Source organism: Scylla paramamosain, chromosome 35, assembly GCF_035594125.1.
Source record: "Scylla paramamosain isolate STU-SP2022 chromosome 35, ASM3559412v1, whole genome shotgun sequence".
Lineage (NCBI taxonomy): Eukaryota > Metazoa > Arthropoda > Malacostraca > Decapoda > Portunidae > Scylla > Scylla paramamosain.
In genome coordinates this window covers 2,422,501-2,450,000 of record NC_087185.1, presented here as the reverse complement: position 1 = coordinate 2,450,000, position 27,500 = coordinate 2,422,501, and the positions used below count along the sequence as shown (strand labels likewise).

Genomic DNA, 27,500 nt, shown 5'->3' with positions numbered 1-27,500 from the left:
CACACACACACACACACACACACACACACACACACACACACACACACACACACACACACACACACACACACACACACAGACAGACACACACACGCATCTTGTTCAAGTTAATACAGTGACATGGCAGACAAAAATAATATTGTACCATGTAAGTGTGGCAGAAGAGAGAACAAGGGAGACTGTAGCAATAAAGAACACTGCTACGTACATTCACGAACCACAAACCTTCGTTACCACGGACCACAAACACCTGTGGAAGATTGCCTACAGGTGAGAGAGAGAGAGAGAGAGAGAGAGAGAGAGAGAGAGAGAGAGAGAGAGAGAGAGAGAGAGAGAGAGAGAGAGAGAGAGAGAGAGAGAGTAGAAACAGGTGAGAAACACATGAAAAACGCAACAGGATACAGCAAAATATCCCAAGACACGCCACCACGTTAAAGAAAATGAGAAAAAGCAACAAAAAGGTGAAAGGAGGAGGAAGAAACAGGCTAACAGAAGAGGAAGCAACACACAAGCAACACAGGAAGAGACAACACTGCAAATCTTTCTCCTCTACCAGCACAACACAGACCTTCACACCCCAACACACTCCAACATCCCTCCAACACACCCCAACACACTTTAACATACTGCAACACAACCCTTAAATACTCGTTTAGCCCACAACACAACTTATCTCTCACACACTCCAATATACCCTAACACATCCTAACACAGCCTGACATATCACATAACGCCCCCAACACACACCAACACACTCAAAACACACCCTAACCCACCCTAACACACTCCAGGCAGTCCAAACACACCATAACACACAAACACACCCCACTACACCACACCACATTCTTACACAACACCTCCTAGAGACTTCAAGGGCCCTTAGACTTATCGCTCCATGATAACACCAATTTTATGAAGAAAACGTAATACAGACGAGAATTACTTTGGAGAAAACAGTATATCTCCAGATCTGACCTCCTACCTCCTCCTCCTGTACCTCCTTCTCCTCCTTCTCCTCCTCCTCCTCTCTTCCTGTGGGGCAAGGTACCGGTAATTGGGGCAGTTCACCAGGTAATCACCCGTAATAATGCAAGACTATAGCAAAAAAAGGAGAGTAAACGCAAGTCAATGAAAATTATCGTTTGTAAAAAGTGTAAAAGATTAGACTCTTTGCAGGAAACTTGATTTTGTGTTAGGTTTTTGTGTTGTTTGTTTGTGTGTTTGGGTGAGAGAGAGAGAGAGAGAGAGAGAGAGAGAGAGAGAGAGAGAGAGAGAGAGAGAGAGAGAGAGAGAGAGAGAGAGTGTCTGTGTGTTTATATGTCTGTGCCACGGGTATTTTTGCATATTATCTGTGACAACAACTCAAGTAATATGATACACACACACACACACACACACACACACACACACACACACACACACACACACACACACACACACACACACACACACACACACACACACACACACACACACACACACACACACACACACACACACTGTTTACCCTCACTAATTACCCACCAATGAAGTATACAACCAATTAGTCACCACTACCAGAAACTCCAATAAATTTAGCGTAACTTCAACTCATCCTCATTTAGAATCCCAGTCAATAAAACCCAATTTTCAAACCCACGATAGAAAAACCCCACCCTTACGTACCCTTAGTTTACGTCTCACCTGATCCACCAATCCACAACGACGCTGGTGTTCGGATAATGACCCCAATTACTTCGATAATAACTGCGGCTTGTCAGTGAGGGAGAGTTAGTGAGAGGGAGACATCCGGGCTGGGATAGGTGAGGGAGTAAGGATTAATTGGTAATACTTTTACGGCTATGTTTGGTAATAGTGACCACAGGGAAGGGAGAGGAAGGAAGAGAAGGAGAGGGATGAAAGACAAGAAAGTAGGAAGGTTATAGAGAGCGAGAAAGAGAGGCGGAAGAAGATAGGAAACGAAAGTAAAGGAGAAAGAGAGGAGGAAGAGTAAAGGAGGAAAAGTAAGAAAGGGAGACAAGAGATGACCAAAAAGAGATGCAGAGAAAGAGGAAGAGGAGGAGGGAGAGGCATGAAGGGTAGGAGGGAGAGAAGGTGAGAGAGAGGAAGAGACAGAAGAAGACAGGAAAGGAGAGAAAATGAGAAAGAGACAGGAAGGAAGAGTAAAGGGGAGGAAGAAACGGAGATAAAGAGGAGGAGGAGGAAGGAGAAGCAAGAATTTAGTGAAAGAGTTTGCGAAGAGAAAGAATAAAAAGACACAGAAGGAAATGAAGAATGAAAATAACGATAGCGGAAGGAGGAATTAAGAGGGAAAGAGGAAGAGGAAGAAAATAAGAGAAATTGAACAGAGGAATAAGAAATAGGAGAAAGAAAGACACAAGGAAGGATAAGAAAGATGTAAAATAAACCAGTGAACTATGAAAGAGAGAGAAGAAAAGCAGTGAATGGAAGAGGAAGAAGATGAAGAGGAGGAAGAGGAGGAGGAGGAGGAGCAAATAGAGGAAAAAGGAAGAAGTGTGTGAATTCTCAAACCGTAGGAAAATATACAAGATCATTTCCTCTCCCACCAAGAGAGAGAGAGAGAGAGAGAGAGAGAGAGAGAGAGAGAGAGAGAGAGAGTCTATGTCTGTTTGGTCTTTATTTAATCGCGAACAAATAGCTTCCTCACGGTAATATCCGGAGGAGGAGGAGGAGGAGGAGGAGGAGGAAGACGAGGAGGAGGAGGAGGAGGAGGAGGAGGAGGAGGAGGAGGAAGTGCGGAAAATATACCGGAAGAATGGCGACAAATACGAAGAATAATGAAAAAGTTTGGCCACTTTATGAAAAACTCTTCACCTCCCTCACGCTTCGTTTCATACATTCATACTTACATTTTGCAATTTATTGAATAACGAACTGAATAAAAAAAATACAAAAAAAAGGAGAGAATAACGGAATAAGAATAAATATAAAAAAAAGGAGAACCCGTGAAATTGATGAATAAATAACATGAGTGAGGAAGGTAAAAGTTCATACATTTTATTGAACCTCATGAATTTAGTAGAGAGAGAGAGAGAGAGAGAGAGAGAGAGAGAGAGAGAGAGAGAGAGAGAGAGAGAGGACAGGTGTTGGGTGTGGTGAGAGGAGTGGCCAGGTGAGAGAATGAGTGGTCGTGGCGAATCCTGCAGGTAATCCAATAATTGCAGGTAGTTTCCGCCTCACCTGTTTACGTCCTCACCTCTAATACACCTGATAATTAGAGCCGCCAGGTATCCTCAGGTAAATACTAGTGATTAGACCCCCTTGCAAAAAAATAGTGTTGAATTAGACAGTATTTTAACTTGTCTCAACGTGTTTCCCCACCCTTGTCCTAAATGCACCAATTAGCGCTAAGGGGCAGCCAGGTGTGTTAAACAATGTAATTATCGACCTAATGATTACTCTTTGCCTCATTATTAGCTCTTTTTTGGGTTCCCTCGTGTTGTTTTTGCAATATTTTACTTGCATCCTCCTCCTCCTCCTCCTCCTCCTCCTCCTCCTCCTCCTCCTCTTCTTCTTCTTCCTCGTCTTCCTTCTCCTCCTTCTTCTTAATTTATTTTTCTTTTGTCTTCTTTTTCTAATTCTTCTTCTTCTTCTTCTTCTTCTTCTTCTTCTTCTTCTTCTTCTTCTTCTTCTTCTTCTTCTTCTTCTTCTTCTTTTCCTTCTTCTTCTCCTTCTTCTTCTTCCTCTTCTTCTCTATACTTTATGTATCATATTTTATTTTGTATATTCTCTCCTTCCTCTTCCTTCTAATTCTACTCCTCTGTTCTTCTTATTTTTCTTCTTTATGCTTCTCTGTTTTCGTCATTTTTCTTTTCCTTCTATTTTTCTTCCCTCTTTGTTCTTGTTATTCCCCTTTTTATTATTCTGCATTATCATATTTTCTCTCATTTCTCTCTTTCTCAATTGATCATGTGTATTTTTCATTAATTATTTATATTATATTCTCTTTCTCTCTCTCTCTCTCTCTCTCTCTCTCTCTCTCTCTCTCTCTCTCTCTCTCTCTCTCTCTCTCTCTCTCTCTCTCTCTCTCTCTCTCTCTCTCTAGTGCTGTTTTTCTATCTTCCCTTCATATATTACCCCTGTGTTTTATTCCTGTATCTTCTTCTTCCTCTTTTCTTTATTCGCTATTTATTTTCTTCCTCTCTCTCTTCCATTAATTATTCTCTCTTTGCACTCCCATGTTTATTTGTTTATTGAATTTGCCACAATTTGTTTTTATTTTTATTGTTTATGACGAAAGTATGTGACAGTAAAAAGTATATTATTTCTCTCTCTCTCTCTCTCTCTCTCTCTCTCTCTCTCTCTCTCTCTCTCTCTCTCTCTCTCTCTCTCTCTCTCTCTCTCTCAATATAAAATGCGATAAGATCCGGTACAGAGAGAGAGAGAAAGAGAGAGATAACAAGAGGGAAAGAGAGGAGACGAAGAGAGCGTTTGGGAACAAGAGGGAGAGAGAGAGAGAGGGAAAGAAAGAGAGGGAGAGAGGGAGAGGGAGAGAGAGAGAGGGAGAGGGAGAGATCTTCTGGCCGCATCTGAGATCCCAATCGTCACTTCCGGGACCTTTGAGCCAAATTTGCATGTAAATCTTGAGGTAAAATTTCCGAGGAGAGAAATGAAAACAATTGTGTCGCTTCATTGATAACTTACCGCTTCGTGAAGAGAGAGAGAGAGAGAGAGAGAGAGAGAGAGAGAGAGAGAGAGAGAGAGAGAGAGAGAGAGAGAGAGAGAGAGAGAGAGAGAGAGAGAGGGAGAGGGGGGGAAGAGAGAGAGAGTTGACACTTTTATCGAAACAAAAAACGTTGATATATCTATTGATTTCTTTCGAATGCACACATGTACTCTCTCTCTCTCTCTCTCTCCCCCTCTCTCTCTCTCTGGTATGTGCAAAGCAAGTAGAATATTGTCTTGCTGACGTAGAAGCGAGGTGATAAGTGATAGTAATAGTAGTAGTAGTGGTGGTGGTGGTGGTGGTGGTGGCGGCAGTGTACTTTGTTCTCGGCTTCCTGTCTCTAAACACGGGACACAGTAAAACCAGATAAATTCCTTCACCAACGGAAGTTTTACCTCTTATAAAACCTCCCTTTCTTCTACCCTCCTTTCCTCCTCCCCTTTCGTACTTCCCCTCCCTCTCCGAACCCTCCTCTTACCTCCTCTCTCTCTCCCACCTCCCTCCTCTCTCTCTCTCTCTCCCTCTAGCCATTAAAAGGGCAATCACAGTTTAGCCTTTTCATCTTGTACTTGGGAGCCCCTTCTGGTCTCGATGGAAAAGGAGAGACTGAGAGACTGAGAGAGACTAGAGGTTGCCACTCATGGTTTAAAATGAGATAAAGTTCATTTTGTCCTCGTGTCTATGTGGGATTTTCCGCCTTAGTGACCTCAGTTCCAGTCTGTCCTCGTGTGTTTTAGTTTGTTTAAGTTTTTCTCTCAAAATTAATCTTTTTTTTTCTTCTTTTCTTGTTTTTGTGTGTTTTTCTTAGTGTATTGTGATTTTTCGAGTGTATGTAGTCTCTCTCTCTCTCTCTCTCTCTCTCTCTCTCTCTCTCTCTCTCTCTCTCTCTCTCTCTCTCTCTCTCTCTCTCTCTCTCAGCAAAACAAACATTCAATTCTTCCCTCAATCATTCACCTTGCACCTTTCCCTAAAATCTTGATCATTTCCCTCAAACCCCACGTCTCATTTCCTCCTTCCATCATTTCGTAGCCTCTCTTCAACCTCACAGAATTTGCTCTCCCTCTCCCCCTCACACACATATTTTGATTCACCCCCTGTCTCTCCCCTTCCATCAGCGCCCCTCCCTCTCCCTCTACGACCCGGGTCAGCGCGAAATAGGAAGTTGAAGGTTCTGAGAAAGATAATAACAGAATGGTAAGGAGTGAGTGTTACATTATTGAGGACAGAACCTTCATATCTAAAAGAGCCCCTTATTCAGATTAATACGCTTCACTCTGTATGTATAGGTTCGTGTATATGTATGTGTGTGTTTGTCTGTGTTTGTCTGTGTGGTTTGCGTGAAAGTGTTGAGTGTGAGTGTTGATGTGATTTTCGCTTTGTGTTTACGTGTTTGTGTTCCGTTTATGCATCCGAATTTTAGTGCAATGTGTGAAAGTTGTCGTTTTATTGTCCTGTGTGATGCGTTTTTTCTAGATTGCTTCCTCCGGGGTGTGTTTTTCGTGCTTCTCTCTCTCTCTTTCTCTCTCTTTCTTTAAATTCGACGTCACTCCTGCACTCGATCGGTAAAAGGCGCCGCATAAACACAGATATTTTCCAGATTGGTGAAGATTTCCAAAGTCGTTTTCCAGATTCGAGTAAACAGTGGCGCCTTATTGAATTTTTTATTCAGTATATTAGTTTTTGTTATTATATTTATTTATTTATTTATTTATTTATTATTATTATTTTTTCATTTCGAATGCTGAATTTTGTAGTGTGGTGTTTGCTGTTGTCACTGTTCGTTAAGATGATTGTGGGGTCTCTCTCTCTCTCTCTCTCTCTCTCTCTCTCTCTCTCTCTCTCTCTCTCTCTCTCTCTCTCTCTCTCTCTCTCTCTCTCTCTCTCTCTCTCTCTCTCTCTCTCATGAAAGATGTAAGCCACTTTTTATTATATTTGTTTTCTTCTGTCGTAAAATAAACAACATTTTTTTCCCCTTATGATGCATTCCCCAAAATTACAGAGGAACGATAGAGAGGAACCGAATAGAGTTGGCAACACTGGGGAACCTTTCCTCCCTCCCTCCCTTCCCTCCATTCCCTCCATAAGTTTACCTCCCCCTCTCCTACCCTTCCTCCCCCTTTTTCCTTCCTTTCCCCCCTCCCGGTCCCTCCCTCCCAACTTCTATCCCTCGCCTCTCTGGTAACTTAATACTCGTGTGTGTGTGTGTGTGTGTGTGTGTGTGTGTGTGTGTTAATTCTATCAGCACATATGTAAACCCCATGTGCATGTGTGTGTGTGTGTGTGTGTGTGTGTGTTTCGCTGTAGGGCAATAAAATGTTTCCTCTTTTTGTTTGGTTGATGTATGGTTAGGAGAGAGAGAGAGAGAGAGAGAGAGAGAGAGAGAGAGAGAGAGAGAGAGAGAGAGAGAGAGAGCCTTCCACGTATATCAATCATTCATCACTTAAGCACTAAACTAATATTAAAACTATACCAAATATAATTCTAATTACATAATGAATATACATTTATACTTACAAGGAAATAAATAAGAATACTTTTTTTATTTAGAGATGGAAAGAAAACGGAAATTAAAGTAAATGTGTGTGTGTGTGCGTGCGTGTGTGTCTCTGTGTGTGTGTGTGTGTGTGTGTGACCATCTGGTGAACGCTTCCTCCTTGATACAATCTGGCGGTGGTCTTCCTTCATCCCTCCCCCCCACTCTTTTCTCTTCCTTCCTCCCCCTCTCTCTACTGCTCCCCTCTTTCCCCTTCTCCCCTCTTTTCCTTCCCCATTCATTCCCTTCCTTCATGTACCTTCTTATTTGCTCCTCCCCTTCATATTTCTCCCTGTTTCTTCTCCTTTTAACTTTTCTTCCCTCTTCTACTTCCTCCCTTTCCCCTCTACTTCTATTTTTCCTCCCCCTTTTCTCCCCTTCTTTACTTATCTGAGGGAATCTTCGTTCTTTTCTTCCTCTTTTGCTGTTCCTTCCTTGTCTTTACTCCTCTCCTCCCCACTCCTCCCTCTCTCTCTCTAACACACACACACACACACACACACACACACACACACACACACACACACACACACTCAGACACTCAGACACACACACACTTTCTCCTAGGTCAACACTACTTCCTGTTGTCCACGCGTAGGTCAGGTCAGGTCACTCTCTCGGGTCACTCTCTCCTCTGCCTGGCTGGAGGTTACCCAGTGTTGTGAAGGGAAGACGGGTTTACTGTAGTTAATGCTGTTATTTGGGTTTTCTTTGGTAAATATTAGTGATTTTACTGTGGTATCTTCAGATGCGGTTAAGATTCCAATACTCGGAGTGGTTTTAGTGTTAGTGTCAGTACGTTTGTGATAAAAGGTATGTTGGGTGTTTTTTTTTTTTTTTTAGTCTTTATTATCATATATTTTATCTGCTTGTTGTGTTAAAAGGTTTTCCAAGTTCTTTATCCTCTCGTGTTTTATCTGCTTTGCGTGTGTTTTCTATTTTATTTTTTTTTCATATATTTTATCTTTTTTTCTCTCTCTCAAATGTCACCTGTAAAACTTTATTGTATTTGACTTAAGTATTATGAGGCATTATTTTCGTCCTTTTTAATACTCCTTGTCTCTTTTTTTATTATTTTTTTTTTACTCCATTTTGTTCCATTATCCTGCGTTCCGTGTCATTACGTCGTCAGTTTATGGATTAGTAGTTTATGTTTACCCTCTCCAGTTGATATATTATTTTGCCTTCATGTATTTGTTATCATTCTTTTGCATTATGAGTTGTGTATGTTTCTTTCATGTCTCCAGTAATTCCTTTTTATGATCCTCGAGTTCCTTCTTTCTCCTTTATTCCTGCATTTTTATTTAGTTTTAATTTACTTTATGGTTCTTGCCTCATTCTGTTTTACGTCCCTTGTTTCACTCTATTTTCCGTATCGCTGTTTTTCTGTCTTTATTAATTGATCGTATTTTGTTTTCAGCCTCCCGTCTCATTCTGCTTCTGTATCTCTGTTTGTCTATATTTAATGCCATTCTGTTTTCAACCTCTGTATTCTACTTTACTTCATTGTATCATTCTACATTTGCATCTTTACTTCTCCCTCTGTGTTTAGTGTCATTCTACTTTAAACCTCTCGTGACATTCTCCTCTCTGCGTCATTGTTTTAGTATCTTTATTTAGTCTGACTGTACTTTAGGCTCCTCGTGTCACTCTACTTAACGTTTCTCGGAACACTCGTTAACCTCCCTCTCTTTCCCCCGGCAGAGACAGCAAAACCTCGGCGGGCGCGTCCTCGCAGAGCGGTTCGACACAGTTGGACAGTGGTTCCGAATCCCTGGACGAAGTGAAGCCGTCCCTCTCCTCCCTCGACTCTCCGCTCACCAATGTTAACAGCCACATGGTGCAGGTACGCCCCTCATGCTCCCTCACCCTGTTTTCTTCCCACTTTCTCACTCTCCCACTCGACCCACTCACTCAATACTCAGTCGATCAGCCCCCGCTTGAGTTGTCGCGCAAAGAGAAGCATTGATCCGCGGTGAATGCACGGCGGTAATGCAAACACAAGCACAGGTGTTTGGTGCCCCAGTGGCTCCTGCTTGTGGCAGTGCTGGGAGTGGTAACGATTAGGATAGCAATGGTATTTATGGGAATATTAATGTTAGTGGTAGTCATCTCTTTATTTTACTCTTATTGTTATTTATCATCAGTGTTCAGTTACGTATCATATAACTACAGAGCTGAGCCATTCTTAATTCTCCCCCCATCACGCCCCACGTCCCTGCTGGCCCCCGCCACTAACGCCTCGCCTTGCCTCCCGCAGGACGCCGTGGGCCACACGGACCTCTACAGCGAGCTGAGCAAAGTGGGCGGCGGCGCCAACGGCATGTCCTCCGTCGCCCCCGTCCCCGCCTCCGTCAGCTCCGCGTCCGCCATCGCCGCCGCCTACCAGACGCAACTCAGCCTGGCGGCGGCAGCGGCGGTGGCGGCCCGACACACGGCGGGGGGACCCACGGACCCCACCGCTGGCCCCCACATGGCGCCGCCCCCCCACCATCACGACATCCTGCACGACTACCACTCCTTGTGACACAATGGCCTGTAGAGCCCCGCGCGGGCACCGCCGGTGTCCCTCAGCTCGGCCTGGCGCCCCCGAGCCCCGGGCGGTGCCTCAGGAGTGGAGTGGCACCCGCCCAGCCAGCCCGGCGGCGTGACCCAGCGGGCCGTCATCCCGCCCTCCCCCTCAGTGATGCAGTGATGCCCGCCCCGCCCCGAGCGTGACGCCTTACGTGCACCGCTCTCCTGAGCTGCACGTGTCCGTTGAAGTAACGATTCTCAAGAGCGAGGCCCGCCAGGCCCTTCCCCCACGCCCTACCCCAGGGGCTGGTCTACTGGGCCGCTACAATAGTCCCGCCAAACTTTACTTTTTTTTTTTTTCGGTTCGACCTTTTTGTAGTGAGTAATGGCGGAGCGGCCCGGGCCAGTGGCGGCAAGTGTGGAATGTGATAGACTGCAGAGCGATCTGCTTCCGCCAAGACCAATCCCAGTGTTCCTGCGCGTCCCGCCACGGGAGCGCAGCCGTCCGCCGCGACACTCCCAGTGTCAGACTTAAGCGAATTTCCGTTACTTACAAGAAAAATATGTCCCTAAATTGTAAAGAGTGAAAAGGTGTTGCTACACAGGCGCGGTGCGAGGCGCCGTGTAGCGCGAGTCCAGTGAAGGAGTGACACTGACGCTCTGCTGGCGAGCTTCAAGAAAAGGTTTTGTTTCCTTGGGTCTTTCGTCTGTCCTTAGTCACATTTCTTTGCTTAGCCTTCACACTCCTGCCGCTGCGGTGGCTGGGAGGCCTTCAAGCCGTGGTGGCGCTGGCTGTGTCTGGCCGGTGCTCGCGGCGGCCCGTCGCCCTTCTGCAGCGGGGCGCCGCCAGCCACAGAGGCACTGCCGCGCCCAGACCTGAGGCGTGGTGGGGATATGTACTGAAGTTTCACAGGTCAGGTCACGGGAGCAAGAGCGACCCAGGCCGCGGGAGTGTCGACTCGTCGCGCCCTGGACCGCTGCCTTGTCTCGGCCGCCATCACACCTTGGTGCGGCCACAAGTGGACACCGCCGCCCCGACGCAGGCAGGAGCGACAGGGACCTGCCGCCGCACAGAAGGCTCATTTTTGTTTTTCACGTGTACAAAATTACCTGATGTATGTTTTTGTCCTTGTACTGACTAGACGACCTGTCATGTTTTGATAGTACCATTAGTGATGAGCGTCATCCTCTGACACTTTGTTTAGGAGCAAATACAGTCATTTCAGTTTGTAGACATGTACATCCCACGAGTCTGCCAGCACCCGCAGTCTGTCACACAGGTGATCCCTTCAGGCTAGCCAAAGCTTGAACCCTCCGGTGAGGTGCCCGGCCGCCGCCGCCACGCGGCCCGAGGCCTAGTCGTCGCCTAAATACTAAGTCTGCGAGGAGGAGCGTCGCTCGCTCCTGCCGCACCGGGACAGTCTGGCTGACTTTGATCAAAACTGGTCTTCACTTCATGGGATGAAGATAGTGTTGCTGTATTTCCCCAGCCTGACTTGTGTCCAGGCAGCCCCGGCCCGACCCGCGCCGGGCTGGGACGGGAGCAGCGGGCCTGGGCGGTGGCGTCACGCCCGCAGGCCACGTTGCCGCCGCACCTCCACGGGCGGTGCCACCAATCAGCTATTTTTTTTTTTTTTTGGCATTTTTTTTTTGTTTGGTGAAAATGGAAGAGTTTGAGCCTCGGCCTCCCGGCTTGGCGATGTTTGTATAGATGTGAATGATCCTTTTGTATAGAAGGTGCACCTTTGTATGATAGAAATGCCTATGATAGGATTTAGAATATTTCAAGTAATAATATAGAAGTGCTAAGCTGTAAAATCTCTACTCGCTACCAGAGACCGGGTGGAGGCGGGCCGGGCGGGGCGGGGGAGACGCCCCAGCAGCCTGATGGAGGGGTGCGGGTGGGGGGTTGTCTGGTGAGCCAGAACTCTCGCCCTCTCCGAGTTACTTTTCACTTTACTTCCATTGAACAAACACGGCTCCTCTCGGTGTGGTCCCACCCTGGCCCAGCATTCCCCCTGCCCCTCCACAGCCGTCCCCATCACCCCACCACCTCGTTCTCCCTCCCCATTCAGCCCCGCAGCCCCTCCCTCTCCCAGGCACCACAGGTCGCCCCCGGCGCGGCGCAGCACACAGGTCACCGCGCTGCTGTGTCGCTAAGACCGTGACCCCCGCCAAGCAAACCCAGAAGTCTGCCGCCCGCCTCGCCCGGCCGGCGGATCGATAGGGAGACCCGCGGAGGCTCGCCGAAACGTACCCGAATCCGCACCCGAACCCGTTTTGAGGCGCCGCGTGGCCCCGCAGCATTGGTCTCTGTCGCTGGATAACTTTCACTTTTTCTAGGATAAAAGTGAACTTGTTAGATGACGATTTCATAGACTAATCTTTATGAATTAACAATGAAATAAGCTAACAGGCAAGTTATACGTATGTGGTTTTGTGTTTTATCGAATGAAACCAATTGCACAAACTTTAGTCCCAGCCGTAGAGGATGTGAAGATTGTGTGGTACGTCAATATTATCTGTATATATCCTCTGGTGAATTTATTTTTTCCGTCTAAGAGAGAAAAGCATAATGTTCCTAATGAGACCTTTTATATGAGTTTTTATTATTATCGATCAGTGCAAACCTTGAACATCCTCAGTACAATGGAGTCATCAGGAGGAGGCGCCGGGGGGGAGCGTCCAGGGGCGCCCTTCACCTGGGGGCGGAGGGATGCCCTCGAGGCCCTCAGGCCACGGACAAGGCGGCGTTCCCTGTAAGCCTACAAACAACAAATTTTAGGCCTAAACACGAGATCTGCCAATTGCTGAGTCTCGTGTTGTCAGAGCTTCACAATGCTCCGAAAGTCAGTCTCGAGGCGTTGTGAGTCTGAAAACACTGGTTCACGACGCTTCGAACCTGAGTCTAGGAGCGTTGTGAGTCTCGAAACCGCTGCTTCACGACACTCTGAACCCCAGGCGCCTCCTTGTCCCTAACGTGTGATGCCAAAATTTTTCTGTTTGTTCTGTGTTTCCCAGAAAGACGTGGCGCCGCACCAGGTGAGCTCAGGTGTGGCAACCGCTCCTTTGCTCTCGTTTATTGCTCTTTTACACCTTTGTTTGTTTTTTTGTAATTTCATCGACTAACTGTACATAGATTACGATGAGGAGGATTGTACATAGTTTCCCTTCCCGTGATGTGTCGCCGCTTCTGCTTTTCGCAACTCTTGCTCATAAATGTTAATAATAAAAAAAAACAGTTAATACATTGCTGTTTATCTGATTCTCCTTGTTAAAGTAAGAGACTGAAATTAAGCTGGGGATGTTTATTGTTTATTTATCTGGTGTTTGTCTGTTTTAGCTTCCAGAAGGGGAGAGAGAGAGAGAGAGAGAGAGAGAGAAGCAATACTGAAGCACACACACACACACACACACACACACACACCTGTATAACTACCATACAAACACACCTGCAGACACCAGCCCACTTTCCTCAGCCATACACCCATCACATCACACCCAAACAACTACACCTAAAACACACAAACACACTACAACCCTATAAAACGCATCCTACACCCCAAAAACACACACACAGCCTCTTCCTCCCTTCGTCAGGAGTACTCATGAGACTTACACTACTCCTTCAGGCAGAGCGTGAAGAAGGACGGTGTTAGAAAACTTGTCAGGAGCAGATTAGGTGGCTCCTTCTTGCAATTCCCTTCGGCAGGAGTAGAAATAAATATGAAGCAGAAGGGAGCTTTATGTGTGTACTGCTGCAGGAGAAGGAAGAGGAGGGTGAAGTGAAGGAAGAGCAGGAGGAAGAGGAGGAACAGAAGGGTGAGGATAAGAAAAAGAATGAGAGTGAGGAGGAGGAAGAGCAGGAAGAGCAGGGAAGTGAGGAGGAGAAAGAGGAGAGGGAAGAGCTGTAGGATGAAAACCAAGAAGAGAAGGAGGAGGAGGAGGAGGAAGGAGCAGGAGAGTGAGACGAGAAAGACCAAGAGAAAGAGGAGGAGGAGCAGGAGGATAAAGACGAGGAAGAGCAGGAGGATGGGGACAAAGAAGAGAAGGAAGAGGAGAAGGAGGAGAAGGAGGAAGGGGACAAGGAGGAAGAGGGACGCCTGACGGAGGGTCTTCTGCCAGTTGCTAGTCGTCAGGTCCCAGCGGCAAGATTCTCTGATAGGCAAATGCAAGGTAAGTGTAATCTATTTTACCTTTCCTTCATTCCTTCACCTTCTCTCACTCTTACCTGGGGAACTTCATAATCATTCTATCTTAAGCATTAACTCTTTCACTCCCAAACAAATTTTCTCCTTCAATACCCATAAATTACTAAACTATTCTTGTGCTAAATTCACATAAATATTTGTGCATATAAGGTAAAAACACTATTAATATCCCGTTTTCTCTCTTCTCTCCCCTGTGTCTCCACGCAAACCGTTTTTACAGTGCTAAGGTGAAAGAAAGATTTGAAAGGGATAAACGTTACTTGAATTTCGACTTATTTACGTATCAGTACTAAAAGTTGTGTAAATTTATGTTCATTTAAACTCTGAGCACACGATCCTGTCTAAACCTACGTGCGTCCAGTGATCCGAAGCGTTGAGACACAGTAAAGCTTCGAGCGGGACTAGTGGAGCTTCGAATCAGTAAACCAGGAGGCATCAGGCGTCAGTGCGATACCAGGAGGCAGGGACTTGAGCCACGCACCCAGGCAACCTCTTCCCTCTTCTATATCTGTGAAGGTAGCACGTGTTCATCTGTTTATAGTTCCATACGTCAGCAACCATCAGATTATTAAGAATTCACGTTATTAATTGTATCTACACCCTCACAATAGTCTCCATTTGTGTTTTGAGATGATGTTACCGCTTCCCTCCTCCGTATCTTTGGGGTTAGCACGTGTTTCTTGTCTTGGTTTCATACATCAGTACCCATTAGGCTATTAAGAATTCATGTTGTTAATAATCACATTGCTCCTCGGCAGTCTCCATATGTACTTTGTGGCCTAATTCCTTCTTCCTCCTTCATACGTCAAAACCCATTAGATTTAAACAAGAATTCACGCTGTTATCAATGCACTGCTGTCGGCAACATCTGTAAGTTACCACAGTACCCCCGTTTGAATAATTTCACTTCTAAATTCTGTTAATCATATAACCACTACTAAAGACATGAATGCAGATGTAAGGGAGGGACATGAGAGGAAGAGGAGTAAGAGAGAAAAGGAGGAAGAGTAAAGCGTAGGGAAGCAGAGAGAGGAAGATGAGAGTGGAGGCTGGAGCGAGAGAGGAGAGTGAGAGGGTGGGGGAGGATGGGAAGCGTGCAGGGCAGTGGCTAATAATTAATTTGGGCATATCAGGACAGCGATGAATGTCATGTCCGAGCTAATGAATTGACTTGGCCCTTCTCCCTGCCACGGTCGGGCCTCAGCGGGGGGGACGAGGAGGAGGAGGAGGAGGAAGGGGTAAGGGATGCTGGAGTACTGGTTGTGTGGAGGAGTAAGAGATGTAGGATTTGAAAGAAGTGAGGGGAAAAAAGTTTACTGCCAAACGTTTTGATTCTGAGAAATGGCAGAGAGAGAGAGAGAGAGAGAACTACCCTCTCATCTTTCATCCTACAGTTTCTTTCCTTCTTTTCTCTCTCACAAGTTTTCCTCCTTCAGACTGGTGTAAGTCTTCTCGTGCTGCTTCCCCCACCAGCAACTCTCTTCCTGATCTTTATACACTTACAAACTAATCTCTTTTCACCTTCAAAAGTGTACGCATTCAAACTTACCCATAAATTTAGTCTCTTTTTCACTCTCACAAATTCTAAACTGTACCAAATCTCACTTAACCTATAAACTAGTCTCTTTTTTCACCTTCACAAGTCCAAAAGTTTATTCACTCCCATCTATCTTTCACTATAAAACCCAGTTCACCTCCTTATTCCCTTATCCTCACCCTACACCCCATCAAAAACAACCCTTCACATCCATACCGTGCCTACATCCAGTCAAAGACACCCATACACACGCCTCTCGAACACCCAAGGCTCCAACTCTTCATCAACAACACTCAGGTAGCCAGGCAGGTGTTCAGGTGAGCCTCCGCCCCCACTGGTTCAGGTTCAGGTTATGGTACTTGTAATGGAACACTCTCTTACTGTTACTGAAGGTTCCGTATGCTCAAAATTGAAATAGTAAAGGTAATAAAATAAGATGTAATAATAATAATAATAATAATAATAATAATAATAAAATAAGAAGTAATAAAATAAAAATGTGGATTGTGGTTAATTTTAGTTGTGGTTGTTTGTGTACATGTTTTTAGTAATTGAGTCGGGAAAATATTAACTGATTCACTGTTTGTTGTATTTGTTTCTCTTACAGTTAGGTTAATTACTCAGTGTGAAAATATTAATGTGAGGAATATGAAGTGGTGATAAATTTTAATCATATTTACTCGTGTACATCATCTTCATTATTATTGTTATTGTTATTATTATTATTATTATTTTTTTTTATTCAGTTATTAGGTAAAGAAAATAAATGATACTCTTCTATTTTCTCTTCTTAAACTTATGAAAATATTAACGTGAAAAAATTTTAAGTGATGAAAATACGAGTCACATTTACCTGCATACGTCATTTTTTTTTTTTTCAATAACTGCATAAAAAAATAATAATCCTGCGTTTGTCTTTTTTTTTCAGTAACTGTCTCAAGAAAACCAGTCCCGCGTTTGTCATTTCCCCAGTGACAGTCTCAAGAAAAACAAAATCATCCACCACTTGTCCTTTTTCAGTAACCGTCTCAAGAAAAACAAAAAAACCTTGCGTTTCTCACGTTTCCCCAGGCGATATGATTCTATTGGTTACCAGGCAACAGCGAATCATAAACAGCGGTCTTCATACATAAAACACAAGGCGAGGGAGTTACAGCAGCTGCACACACCACGGCGAGTCATGCGGGTTAGCGGTGACTTGCTTCCAAATTACACCTGATAACACGCCATTACATGTCAACAGCGTCTTATTGTCACTGTTTACTGGTCCTGAAGCACCTCTGTTACTTGTGAACGGTCTGTCTCTCTCTCTCTCTCTCTCTCTTAGCGGTCGACAGCGAGGAAAATGATAATTCCACTTTGGTATCGTGGTTTCTGGAGATCCAAATTTGCCACCATATTCTGAAACATTTCCACGCCGCACTTCCTCTTTATAAAAGCTCCAGTTGAAGTGCCACGGATTTTCAAGGGTTACGGTTCTAGGGATAGATTAACAAGATTTCTACATTATTAAAAGGAGAGAGTCTTGAGAACTCGCCTAATCATCTCTGTGACCTTGGAAAACAGTGGTGAGAGAGTAAAGTGTTTGTGAATACGAATAAGATAGATCCTCTCAACTCTCCTCTTCCTGTCCCTCTTCGCTCCTCCGCGCCATCTATCCGGGACTGAGTGAGTTTCTTGTTCTCTTAGTGCGTCATTAACTGATACGATGGTCTCATTTCCGTGTTTTATTCTCTCATTTTGTTTTTGTTCCCTTTTTTTTTCATCTATTTTTTCTTATCTTTCTTCCTGACGTCACTCCTGCAGCTTACCAGAACCGGAGATATTATCTATTTTGTTTTTCAATTTCCTTGTTTACTAAAGGAAACTTGATGCAGCGAAGGAGAAGAAGAGAGAACAAGAGTCTATTATTGCCATTTCTTCTCCTCTTTCTTTTATATCTCTCACAATCTACATTTTCTTCCTGGTATCTCTTCTCCTTGTCCTTTCTTCACCACACCCTCCTTCTCCTTATCCTCCTTCATCCTTCATCACCTTGCTAGGTAAAGACGGTGCCACTGATTAAAAATGATTCCCTGGGATGATGAATGATAGGTGTGGGTATTAGAGGGACACGAGCAGCCACCTTGAGGTATTTCAGACTCAGGGAATAGGAAGGCACTGTATGAAAGGGTTATAAAGGGAAATTAGGAAAGGGGGTGTAAGGAAATAAAGTGCGGGATAAGATAAGGAACTGAGAAAGAAGAGAGAATAAAGAGAGGAGGAATTAAGGAAGAAGGAAATGTAGAGGAGTGAAAGGTGTCAGGGAATAGAAACTTTAATAATGCAAAAATAAAAAGGTACATCTTGCAGGTGAGAGAGAGAGAGAGAAAGAGAGAGGAAGTGTGAGGTAGGAATGTGGGTAGAGAACGATATAGATGCTGCCAGATATAAGATAGTGCGGCGGCCATATACAGTCAGATAAAGACGTAAAAGATAACCAGAGCGCGATGAGTCAGAGGCATTAAGGTAAACATGTCCATGGCGTTTTGTCACCGGGCGATCAAGACTCGTTCCTCAGCGCGAGCCAAACCAGCGAAGACTTCTCCGTTTTCTCTGCCGTTTTGCTTCCTTGAGACATCACCGCCGCTCCGAGAATGTGACAGAAAACGGAGGAAGCGCCTTTGAAAACGCCACCGTCGAGGGAAACGTAGTATTCCTCCCGCTCGTAAATCATGTTAATGCGCCGCCGCCCACCCTCGACTGGAGCAGGGGACGGGAGGACGGGAGGAAAAACATTCTATAACTTCTCTTGAGTGAGTTATCTTCCCTGGCAGGTTAGTGGGTTGGGGCATTCCGCTCTTAGCACAGCAAGGTGAGGCGTGGGAGAGGCGTCACCTGTGTGTGGGATTCGCCTTAATTATCCTCCCCACCTTACCTGTATTTTTAGAGAACCACGAAACCTGATTATTGAAATGGTGTTTGGGTTTGTTTAGTGTGCCTGTGCCTTAATTATTGTCAAACCCTGAGTCCTGATTGAAATGTTAGCGTTTGGATTCCTTTTGGTGTTTCTTAGCTCCGTAAATTTTACCTTAAGTATCGAAACCTGTACCGTGATTGTTGAAATATTGGTTTTTGAATGCGTTTAGTGCTTCTTAACTCCTTACATCTCACTTCACGTATCTTCGTTCACCTGCATTTTAAACCTGCGATAAAAATATGCCTCGATTATTGACAGACTGGTGTTTAAGTTTGCTTAGTGTTTCTTAACTCCTCTGATCTCACCTTAAATATTCTCTGGTACCTGTGTTTTTCAGTCTGCGAGGAAATCTACGATCTATTTTGGATTTTGAATTTGTTTGGCTATTCTTAACTTTTCCTATCTCACTTTAATCACCTTGTCTTACCTGTATTTTTAGCCTGCCACAGAATCTACTCTCTAACTATTTAGATATTGTTTTCTTTTATTTGCTTATAGTTAATTAATTTCTCAAATCTCACTTCAGTTACCTTCCTTCACCTGTATATCTAACCTTCACCAAGCCATTGACTTACCTAATGAAATTTAAATATTACACATTCACCAGGTCTTCATATCCTACATCAACTATCTGCCTGACCTGTATTTTTTTAACCTGCAACAAAATATCCGCCTTAATTATTAGAATTCTAGTGTTTAAGTACGTTTTAAAATTCTTTACCGTCTCTGATCTTACCTTCACTATATTTCCAACGTATTTCCTTTATCTGTAACGAAAGTAATGGCCCAATTATCAAGATTTTAGTGTCTACACCTTCAGATAAAGATTTTGAGATTAAAAAGTTCTTGTAAGAGTTTTTGTTGGTGGAGTGAAGCCAAGAAGAGAGTAAGTGTTGTTTATTATTCAGCAATGTGACTTTTTCTCCGTGTGCACGATGTGGCTTTTCTTTGTCACTGCTTGGTAACACTGCGTATCTTTAGTCAAGGCTGCAGGAAGTAAGTCAAGGATGCTACGAGAGAACAGTGACAGTAAGCAGTGCGCGGTAATGTTATGCACCTATTAAGGGTACAATTGGTGAGAAGCAAATCAGGAATGATACAATAGAACAAAAACGAAGAGCGATGGAGTGACTAGTGTTCGATAATGTCACGTAGTTATTAAGAGTATAATGAGTATGAAGTAAGTGAAGGGTGATGAAGGAGAAATTAAGAGTGATAGAGTGAGTTAAGAGTGTAGCGTGTGTGGCCTTTCTTCCCCCGCCCTTCCACAGCAGCTTGAGGCCCTCGGTCATGTCACAGCGAGCCCTGAGGCAGCCACGCGTCCCTCACAGTCCCTCAGCCTCGCCCATAACTTCCCCATCACTAAATAAGGCACTGCTGATTACAGAGCCGCCTCCGCCAACTTGCGCGTAACTCAGCGTAACTGCGCATTATGTATTACCGTAATAACTTGCAAAGTAACAAAAGCGTTGCACACGTAATCTTCAAGTAATGTGATTTAGCACTTCCTCTTGCATTATATTGGCCATAATTGCGTGTATAAATCGCTCACCGCGCCTCTGTACCTGCGCGGCGCCCGGTGCTCGCCAGGTAAGCAAGGAGGTGAGTCACACGTCCCTGGATCCTCCTCCCTCGGCCACACCTTCGTCAGCAAGGGACATAACGAAAATTATCTTGACCTCGTCCTTCTTTCCCCTGACAACCTCACTCCTGTGACGAAGGAATCAAGTAAGAGTCTCGCTTTTAAGGACTTACTGAAGAAAGGACAATATTTAAATCTTACTTCGTCAGCAGGGAACATAATGAGTGTTGAAGTGACCTTATCCTTCTTTTACCTGACAACCTCTCTGACAGAATGAAGGAATTAGGTAAAAATCTTGTTATGGAATGACTAAGACTAAGTGAAGAGAGGACAATATTTAGATCTCGGTCATTCTCCGCTGTCATCAATTCCTACATGTCCAAGGGAAGACAGACTCGCTTCACTGCTTCAGGAGGCCGAGCAGGGACGGTGAGTTTCTGTATAGCTGAGGCTAGACGCCCTGCTACTACAGACGCGGGGATCAGAGGCCTCCCTGAACCCGTGGGGGAACTTGTGTGTAAGGGAAGAGTAACAGAGGTCTGAGTTGTGACGCGCTTGTCATGCTTATTGAGTTTACGGTGAAACCAAAAGCCACAGCCTCGAGGCCACGCCAATCAGGGGCAGATCTGAGATATTTGCATAACTTATCGCCACAAAACCCACCACCTGTCCCCCCAGCGCTGCATCAAGAATCACGTGATTATTATTCAGATTTTACTAGCTGCGATCCTCAAAAGCCGTCACCTCTATTTTTCTTCTTTCCCATATACTTTTCCCTTATCGCTGAGGTGCACTGCTCGTAAACCTCTCCGAAGTAGCAGCGGTGATGTTAGTGGTCATTTAGTTTGTGCACATCCCTTGTTTTCTGGCTCCTGCGAAACTCTTAGTGCTCGGAAATCATCGCTGTATACAAACTAAGGATTAAAACTTTCCTGAGACTACTACAGTCTTCTCTTCTCTCTTCTCTCTCGGGTACAGCTGCCGGAGTCCCGAGACAAGCTATGCACTCACGAGCTGTTTTCTTTCCCCCTTCATTTCAGGGTGTTGCGTTGAGTCCACCTAATGTCTGATTCTTATCGTGTCCCCTGCGGTGCGAGACTTCACTCCAAGGCTCCCAGCGCTTCCCTCCTTCACGCCTCGAGCTTGTGAAGTCTGCTGAGTCTCGTCTTCATTGCTTCTTTCCTTAATTAGTGAGTTTTAAAGTTTTCTTGTTTGTCTTTTTTTAGTTTTTATGTATTTTTGTTGTTGTTAATGGTGGTGATAGTGGTGGTACTGTTGTTATTGTTGTTGTTGTAAAATCTATGTGTTTACTTCTCCCAGGCCAGGGCTTCACACACACACATACACACACACACACACACACACACACACACACACACACACTTGAGAACACGTGTGTATTTTTAACTGCTACATGACAATCAGGTTATGTAAATAGACGCTTGAGTAGTGTTCTTGTGGTATCGCGATTCGAGTGGAGGAGAACCAGGTGTGATTGTGGCTAATTTTAAACCCCAGGATGAGTGGACAGGTAATGCTTAGGTAGTGTTCAGGCAGTGAGGTTAGATGAGAAGACTTTTGTTTAGGTAAGATTAGGTTAGGTTACTTTAGGTTAGGTTAGGTTACGTTAGGTTAGGTTAGGTTAGGTTTAGTGAGTTTTGGCTGGGTAAGGTTTGGTTAGGTTAGGTTAGCATTGGTTAGGTTAGTTAGGTTAGGTTAGCATTAATTAGGTTAGGTTAGTTTAGGTTGGGTTAGGTTAGGTTAGGTTAGGTTAGGTTAGGTTAGGTTTAGTGAGTTTTGGCTGGGTAAGGTTTGGTTAGGTTAGGTTAGCATTGGTTAGGTTAGTTAGGTTAGGTTAGCATTAATTAGGTTAGGTTAGTTTAGGTTGGGTTAGGTTAGGTTAGGTTAGCATTGGTTAGGTTAGGTTAGGTTAGGTTAGGTTAGGTTAGCATTGGTTAGGTTAGTTACGTTGGGTTTAGTGAGTTATGTTTAGGTGAGGTTAGGTTATGGAAATTTTTTTTAGGTTAGCTTTGGTTGGGTTAGGTTAGTTTAAGTGAGTTTTGGTTAGGGTAGGTTAGGTGAGTTTTGGTTAGGTGAGGTGAGATTAGGTTAGGTTTGGTTACTTGTTTAGGTGATGTTAGGTTAGATTAAGTTAGGTGGGTGAGTTTAAGTTAGGTTAGGGGAAGGTTAGATTGACAAGTAGAAGACATATTCAAGCACCATCACCACCATCACCAGGTAGACATATCAGACCACTACCGCCACCGCCACCACCACCACCACCACCACCACCACCACCACAGTAGCAGTACAATATTGACTCAGCGGACCGGCCAGTAAGACACCTGATGGGGCGCGGCGTGTGTGGAGATACAGACCAAACACACGTGCATGTTGACCCAGGCAGGCTGTGACCACTCAGGCGACTAGGGGGCGTGGCGGTGACGAGTGGCGCGTCACACGTGGCCGCGCACCAGATTGAAGCCGTGACGCTAACTCGAGAATCAGGTGTCCAGGTGTCACGTCCCCGTCACCACCACGTAACGAGACACCTCGTTGTGATTTCCTATTGGATTAACACGTTACGTACTTGTTTTTTTTTTTTTAGTTATTGTCTATTAACATAACACTATTACCTTTTTATTATTATTATTATTATTTGTATGTATTTTTTTCTACCACCACCTGTTATTTCCTATTGATTTAACACGTCATTTACTTGTTTTCGTTATTTCCATTTGATTTAACACTACATTCTTGTGTCATTCCGTCATTTTATCTGCGTCTCCTTCACCAGCACGTAACGCGACACCTGGTTGTTATTTACTCTTGGCTTAACACTTTATGTACCTCGTCACTATTGTTTTATTTCCTATTGACTTAAATTTGCATACCTGTTCTTTTGTTATTACTGTTATCTTATTTCTATTATCTTTCTACATCCTCGTCACCAATACGTAACACAACCCTATCTAATTATTATTCCCTATTGAATTAGCGTTGCCATTCACCACCATGAATTATAGATGAACATGTAATGGGTATATGGGTATGATCACCTGTCAGCGCCATCTATTGACGAGAAATGAAGGAGAATTAAAAGACATGCACATACGTTTACAAATATACTTCCTTACGTGTTCGCAAGTCCAGGAAGCAGATAGGAGGTAATTAGCATCATTACAGCAATATCAATACTCCGTCTACTTAACCTGAAAAGAAAGAAAAAACTAACACAAACCTCTTTCCCTACGCAAATTAACTCCCACCAGGTGTATCCGTTCATTTATTGCTATTTTACCTGTCTAATAAACACGAGTCTTAACACCTGCGCCATTACACCAGCAAATGTATATGTATTTATCACTCGTATCTTTGAATCAATTGACTATTTTCACCTGCTGGGAAAAAAAATAACACTCAGGTAAATTAGACAAGGTGCTGAGGTAAATTGCGGTGGAGGAGGAAGAGGAGGAGGTGAAAAATGCCGAGAAAAGGAGAGAAAAGACGAAGGGGAGGAGGAACTGGAGAGGAAAAAAAAATAGTGAAGAAAGGAGAGTACAGACGGAATAGGAATAAAAAGACATTAGTTTAAATCCCACGTGAAGACAGAGAGAAAAAAAAGTTCAGGTGTGTGGTTAATATTAGTGCGAAGGTGTCAGGCCTTTCAGCGCGACCATTAGCTAATAGACGCGGCGGCAGAAATATTGATGGCACAGCTTCTAGTGGATCGCCGCTGATCCTCTCCACTCCCTGCCGCCGCCTTGCCGTTGGGGGGCGTACGAATACGGTTGTGGGCGTATGATAATTCTGCATCACCCTTATAATCAAATAAACACAGGAAATATACAACTGTAAGTATAGAGAAACAAATTGGCTACTTTTATTTCTCCCGTCCACTTCATGAGGGCGATGGCGTCGACTGGCCTGCGTTTGTTTACATATTTGAAATCGGTTGATCTCATACCAAGGCGACTAAGAATGGTAGTGGACATGACACCCGTGTTTCCTGTGGCACAATAGACAAGGCACTCACCCACAATTGTATGGCATCGCTTCCCAAAGGAGGATGAAAAGTAAATGAATGTTAGATTAGATGTCTGGGAGTTGTGGGTGTATGTGGGTGTACCGGGGGGGGGGGTGTTGTGACTGGAGGTGTATGTGGGTGCTAGAGGGAGTGTGTGGGAGTTCTTGGTGTATGTAGGTACTATAAAGGGTACGCGTATGTGGAATTTACAGGGTGTGCGTGAGAGTATATGAGTGCTAGAGGGTGTGCGAGCTACAGGGTGTGCGTGGGAGTTAGGAGGCATTAGTGGGAGTTAGGTTAAGGTTGGGATGTGTAAGGGGTAAGTGTAAGTGTGCACGTGAGGTAAGGGATGTAGCATGTGGGGGTTTTGAAGTTTGCACGTAAATATTGACCATAATTCACAACGCAACGAAACCATGGCGTAAAGTTTAGTCTTAAAATCAACATTGCGTGGTTTATCATCGTATTATTTTTATTGTACTGTTATTTCACCATTGTTTATCATTCCTATTGCACTTTCGGCCAAAAGATATAAATTTAATATTCTTCGGAGTTTAGTAACGTAATATTTTCACCACTGCTTCTCTTCCACTAATAGTTTTCATCTCTCTTGTCTCTCTCCACTTCCTCAATAGGAGAATAAAGGCTTGTTCAGTATCCCAGGTAGTCTTGCAGGGTACCGCGGTGTCCCTTCGTGTCCTAAAGTGTCCCTCTCGCTCCTTATTCGTCCCGTGGTTCCTTCTGGGCCGCCACTTCTGAGGAGGGAGAAATATGCCAATCTTTATGGGTCAAGGAATCATAATAATCAGCGATCAATTGATTATTTCCTGTCACATCGCCGACACAGGAGGCAGGACGCATGTTGCCGGTAATCTGCATACTCCTTTGATGATTCCTTGCTAATGATAAACACGAAGGGAATAAATTACGAGAAATTGGGCGAGATTACACAAATTACTCGTCTCGCGCAGCCATTCAAGTATTACCGGGCGAGATACAGTCATAATTATTTAATGATTTATAAGAGGCGAGCCGTGCATGGAGTGGCGAGGCGGAGCGGGCGGCAGGCGGCGGTGATGGTGGTGGCAGTGGTGGCAGCGGCAATGGGAGTCCTCGTCACCACCACCACCACCACCACGAAGTCTTCCTCTCCCAGACTATATATTTGGGTTACTCTTTACGTCACCATCTGGTTAGAAGCGATGGCATGAGCTGGTGTGTGTGTGTGTGTGTGTGTTAATGCTGTAAGAATATGAAAGGACTGGATGCTGTAGTGGAATGATCGGAGTTTGTGAGTAATGCTAGTGACTTATCGAACTGTGTGTGTGTGTGTGTGTGTGTGTGTGGCGAGCAGTGCAATATTTGGTGAGGGCAGGATGGCACCCCTGTTCTGACGATCTGGGAGGGTTGGTATGCCTAGCTTTTGCATCACTCTGCTCGAGACACTGAAATAAATGCTTCGATACCCTGGCTATGGCTAATTAAGTGGGGAAAGGTACAAAGCAAGGATACGAAACGCTGTACTACCAATATAATGCACAAATAGTACGTTTTTACTTATCCGTGCACGTGGGTTAGTTAGTTTACCTTTGTTTTATCTGAGTATTTATTAAACATGGAGTGAAATTGTAGCGTTTCATTCACAGTTTAAAAAAAATATAAATCTAGGAAAAAAAAAATACGCATATATATATTTACTTATTTACTGTGTGTGTAATTCTGTATGTTGTTTTTATATTTATATCCCCGCATATTTTTTTATTTAAATTTTTTGCTACTTTTTTTTTTTATAGAAATGTGATATGGCACCATGTTTTTGTTTTTTTCTTATTATTTTTTTGTGGCTTATTTTTTGTGTTGCTGTGTATTCCATTTTCAAAAGTTATCATTTAATATTACTGTGTTTTGTGTTGGGGGAGATTTGTGTTTATTTAAGTCCCATTTCTACCCACATTTCCTCTCCAACCACAACAAGATTCCCTTTTGCCTCTTCTCCATCAGTCTCATCACTTACAACATCCTAATCCCTTCCCCGCTATAGCCACACCCAGTACAGTTCCGGTAGAGCATTACACACCTTCGCAAGTATAACTAATCCCAGTACAGTATCATATAGTCTTTCAATACATTCGCATTTCTGTTTCAAGTGTATCTATGCCCGGTACTGTCCCGGTACAGCATCAGACAGCCTCTCCACCTATCCAAACCCATCTTCCAGTACACTCACTCTCAGTACAACCCCGGTAGATCATCAAACACTCTCCATTATCTACCCAGACTCATCTCCCAGTACACTTTTATTCAGTACAACATCACAAAGCCTTTCTACCTCTCTATTTCCATCTCCCAGTACATTCACTCCAAGTACACTTTCAGTAGAAGCTTAAACACCCTCCCTATCTACCCAGACTCACCTCCCAGTACACTTTTACCTAGTAGAACATCACACAGTCTCCCCAGATCCCAAGCCCCATCTCCAGTACATTCACTCCCAGTAGAGTATTACATACCCTCAAAAATGCAACAGATAGGTCGAAAACTTGAATACCTCCATGTTTATCAGGATTTTTATATGTATTTTTGCCGTGGGAGGGAACATAATGAAGTTCCGCACATTTTCACTGGCCATTAACCTTTCTCTACTCCCGAATTAGCCTCAGAAGCCTCTCTTTACTGGGTACTCTTATCAATTTGAGCGCCGAGGGTACCAGTGTCTTGTAGCGTTGCGCAGGCGTGTGTATTAAAACGTTAGTCAAGTCTATTACGTGTATATTTTTATTCTGCCTCCTCCTCTTCCTCCTCCTCCTCCTCCTCCTCTTCCTCGTACGCGGCACAGGTAGTTTCCGCGTGCATGATTCGTAATTACCAGGTAGCTCGTTCATATTTAAGGTGCATGTGACGTGTAAATGATGAAAAGCTAGTATGTATTAGACTCTCTCCCTCTCTCTCTCTCTCTCTCTCCCTCTTTCTCCTATATCACCTGCTCCGTCTCCTCTCTCTCCTCTCTCGCTCTCCTCTCTCGCTCTCACCTGCATGCACACCTGCTACCCCTGTTCTTTTCCCTGTTCTGTTCTCCTGCCTCTGCCTTACCTTGCGTTCATCTTAATTGGAGGTAAATATGTTGTTTATGAGTCGAAGGTTTGGCAGGGAGACGACGATAAATCATTCGAGTTTATATTATGATTCTCTCTCTCTCTCTCTCTCTCTCTCTCTCTCTCTCTCTCTCTCTCTCTGTCTGATATTATTAATAGTTTTCTCCTCACTCAACAATATTTGGGTAATGTTTTGTTGTTATTAATGTTTCTGGCCACGTTTTCTTTAAGGGGTGGCTGTTCTAATATTGGCTAATGAAGGAAAAGTGTTGCTGTGTGTTCGGTTCTTTAGTTTTTGTCATCTTGTTTTCTTCTCTCTCATCTCTTGCTGTGTCTTATCATCTTACTCCTCCTCTTT

General features: G+C 44.2%; 2 protein-coding genes across 3 annotated transcripts in view; both read left to right on the top strand.

The window, feature by feature from the left end:
- The window catches only part of LOC135090550 (homeobox protein SIX1-like), a 91,377-nt gene extending 78,395 nt beyond the window's left edge, over positions 1–12,982 (top strand). Inside the window, exons 2-3 of the mRNA XM_063987397.1 lie at positions 8,925–9,066; positions 9,481–12,982. Coding sequence (XP_063843467.1) covers positions 8,925–9,066; positions 9,481–9,747 — 409 coding nt within the window. The 3' untranslated portion in view covers positions 9,748–12,982. The remainder of the gene's footprint in view (positions 1–8,924; positions 9,067–9,480) is intronic.
- An 80-nt stretch (positions 12,983–13,062) lies between these two features.
- LOC135090553 (uncharacterized) overlaps positions 13,063–27,500 on the top strand; it is a 250,821-nt gene continuing 236,383 nt past the window's right edge. For both annotated transcript variants that reach the window (XM_063987406.1, XM_063987404.1), the window contains exons 1-2: positions 13,063–14,461; positions 21,064–21,213. In XM_063987406.1, the coding sequence (XP_063843476.1) occupies position 21,213 (1 nt within the window). In that variant the 5' untranslated portion in view covers positions 13,063–14,461; positions 21,064–21,212. The remainder of the gene's footprint in view (positions 14,462–21,063; positions 21,214–27,500) is intronic.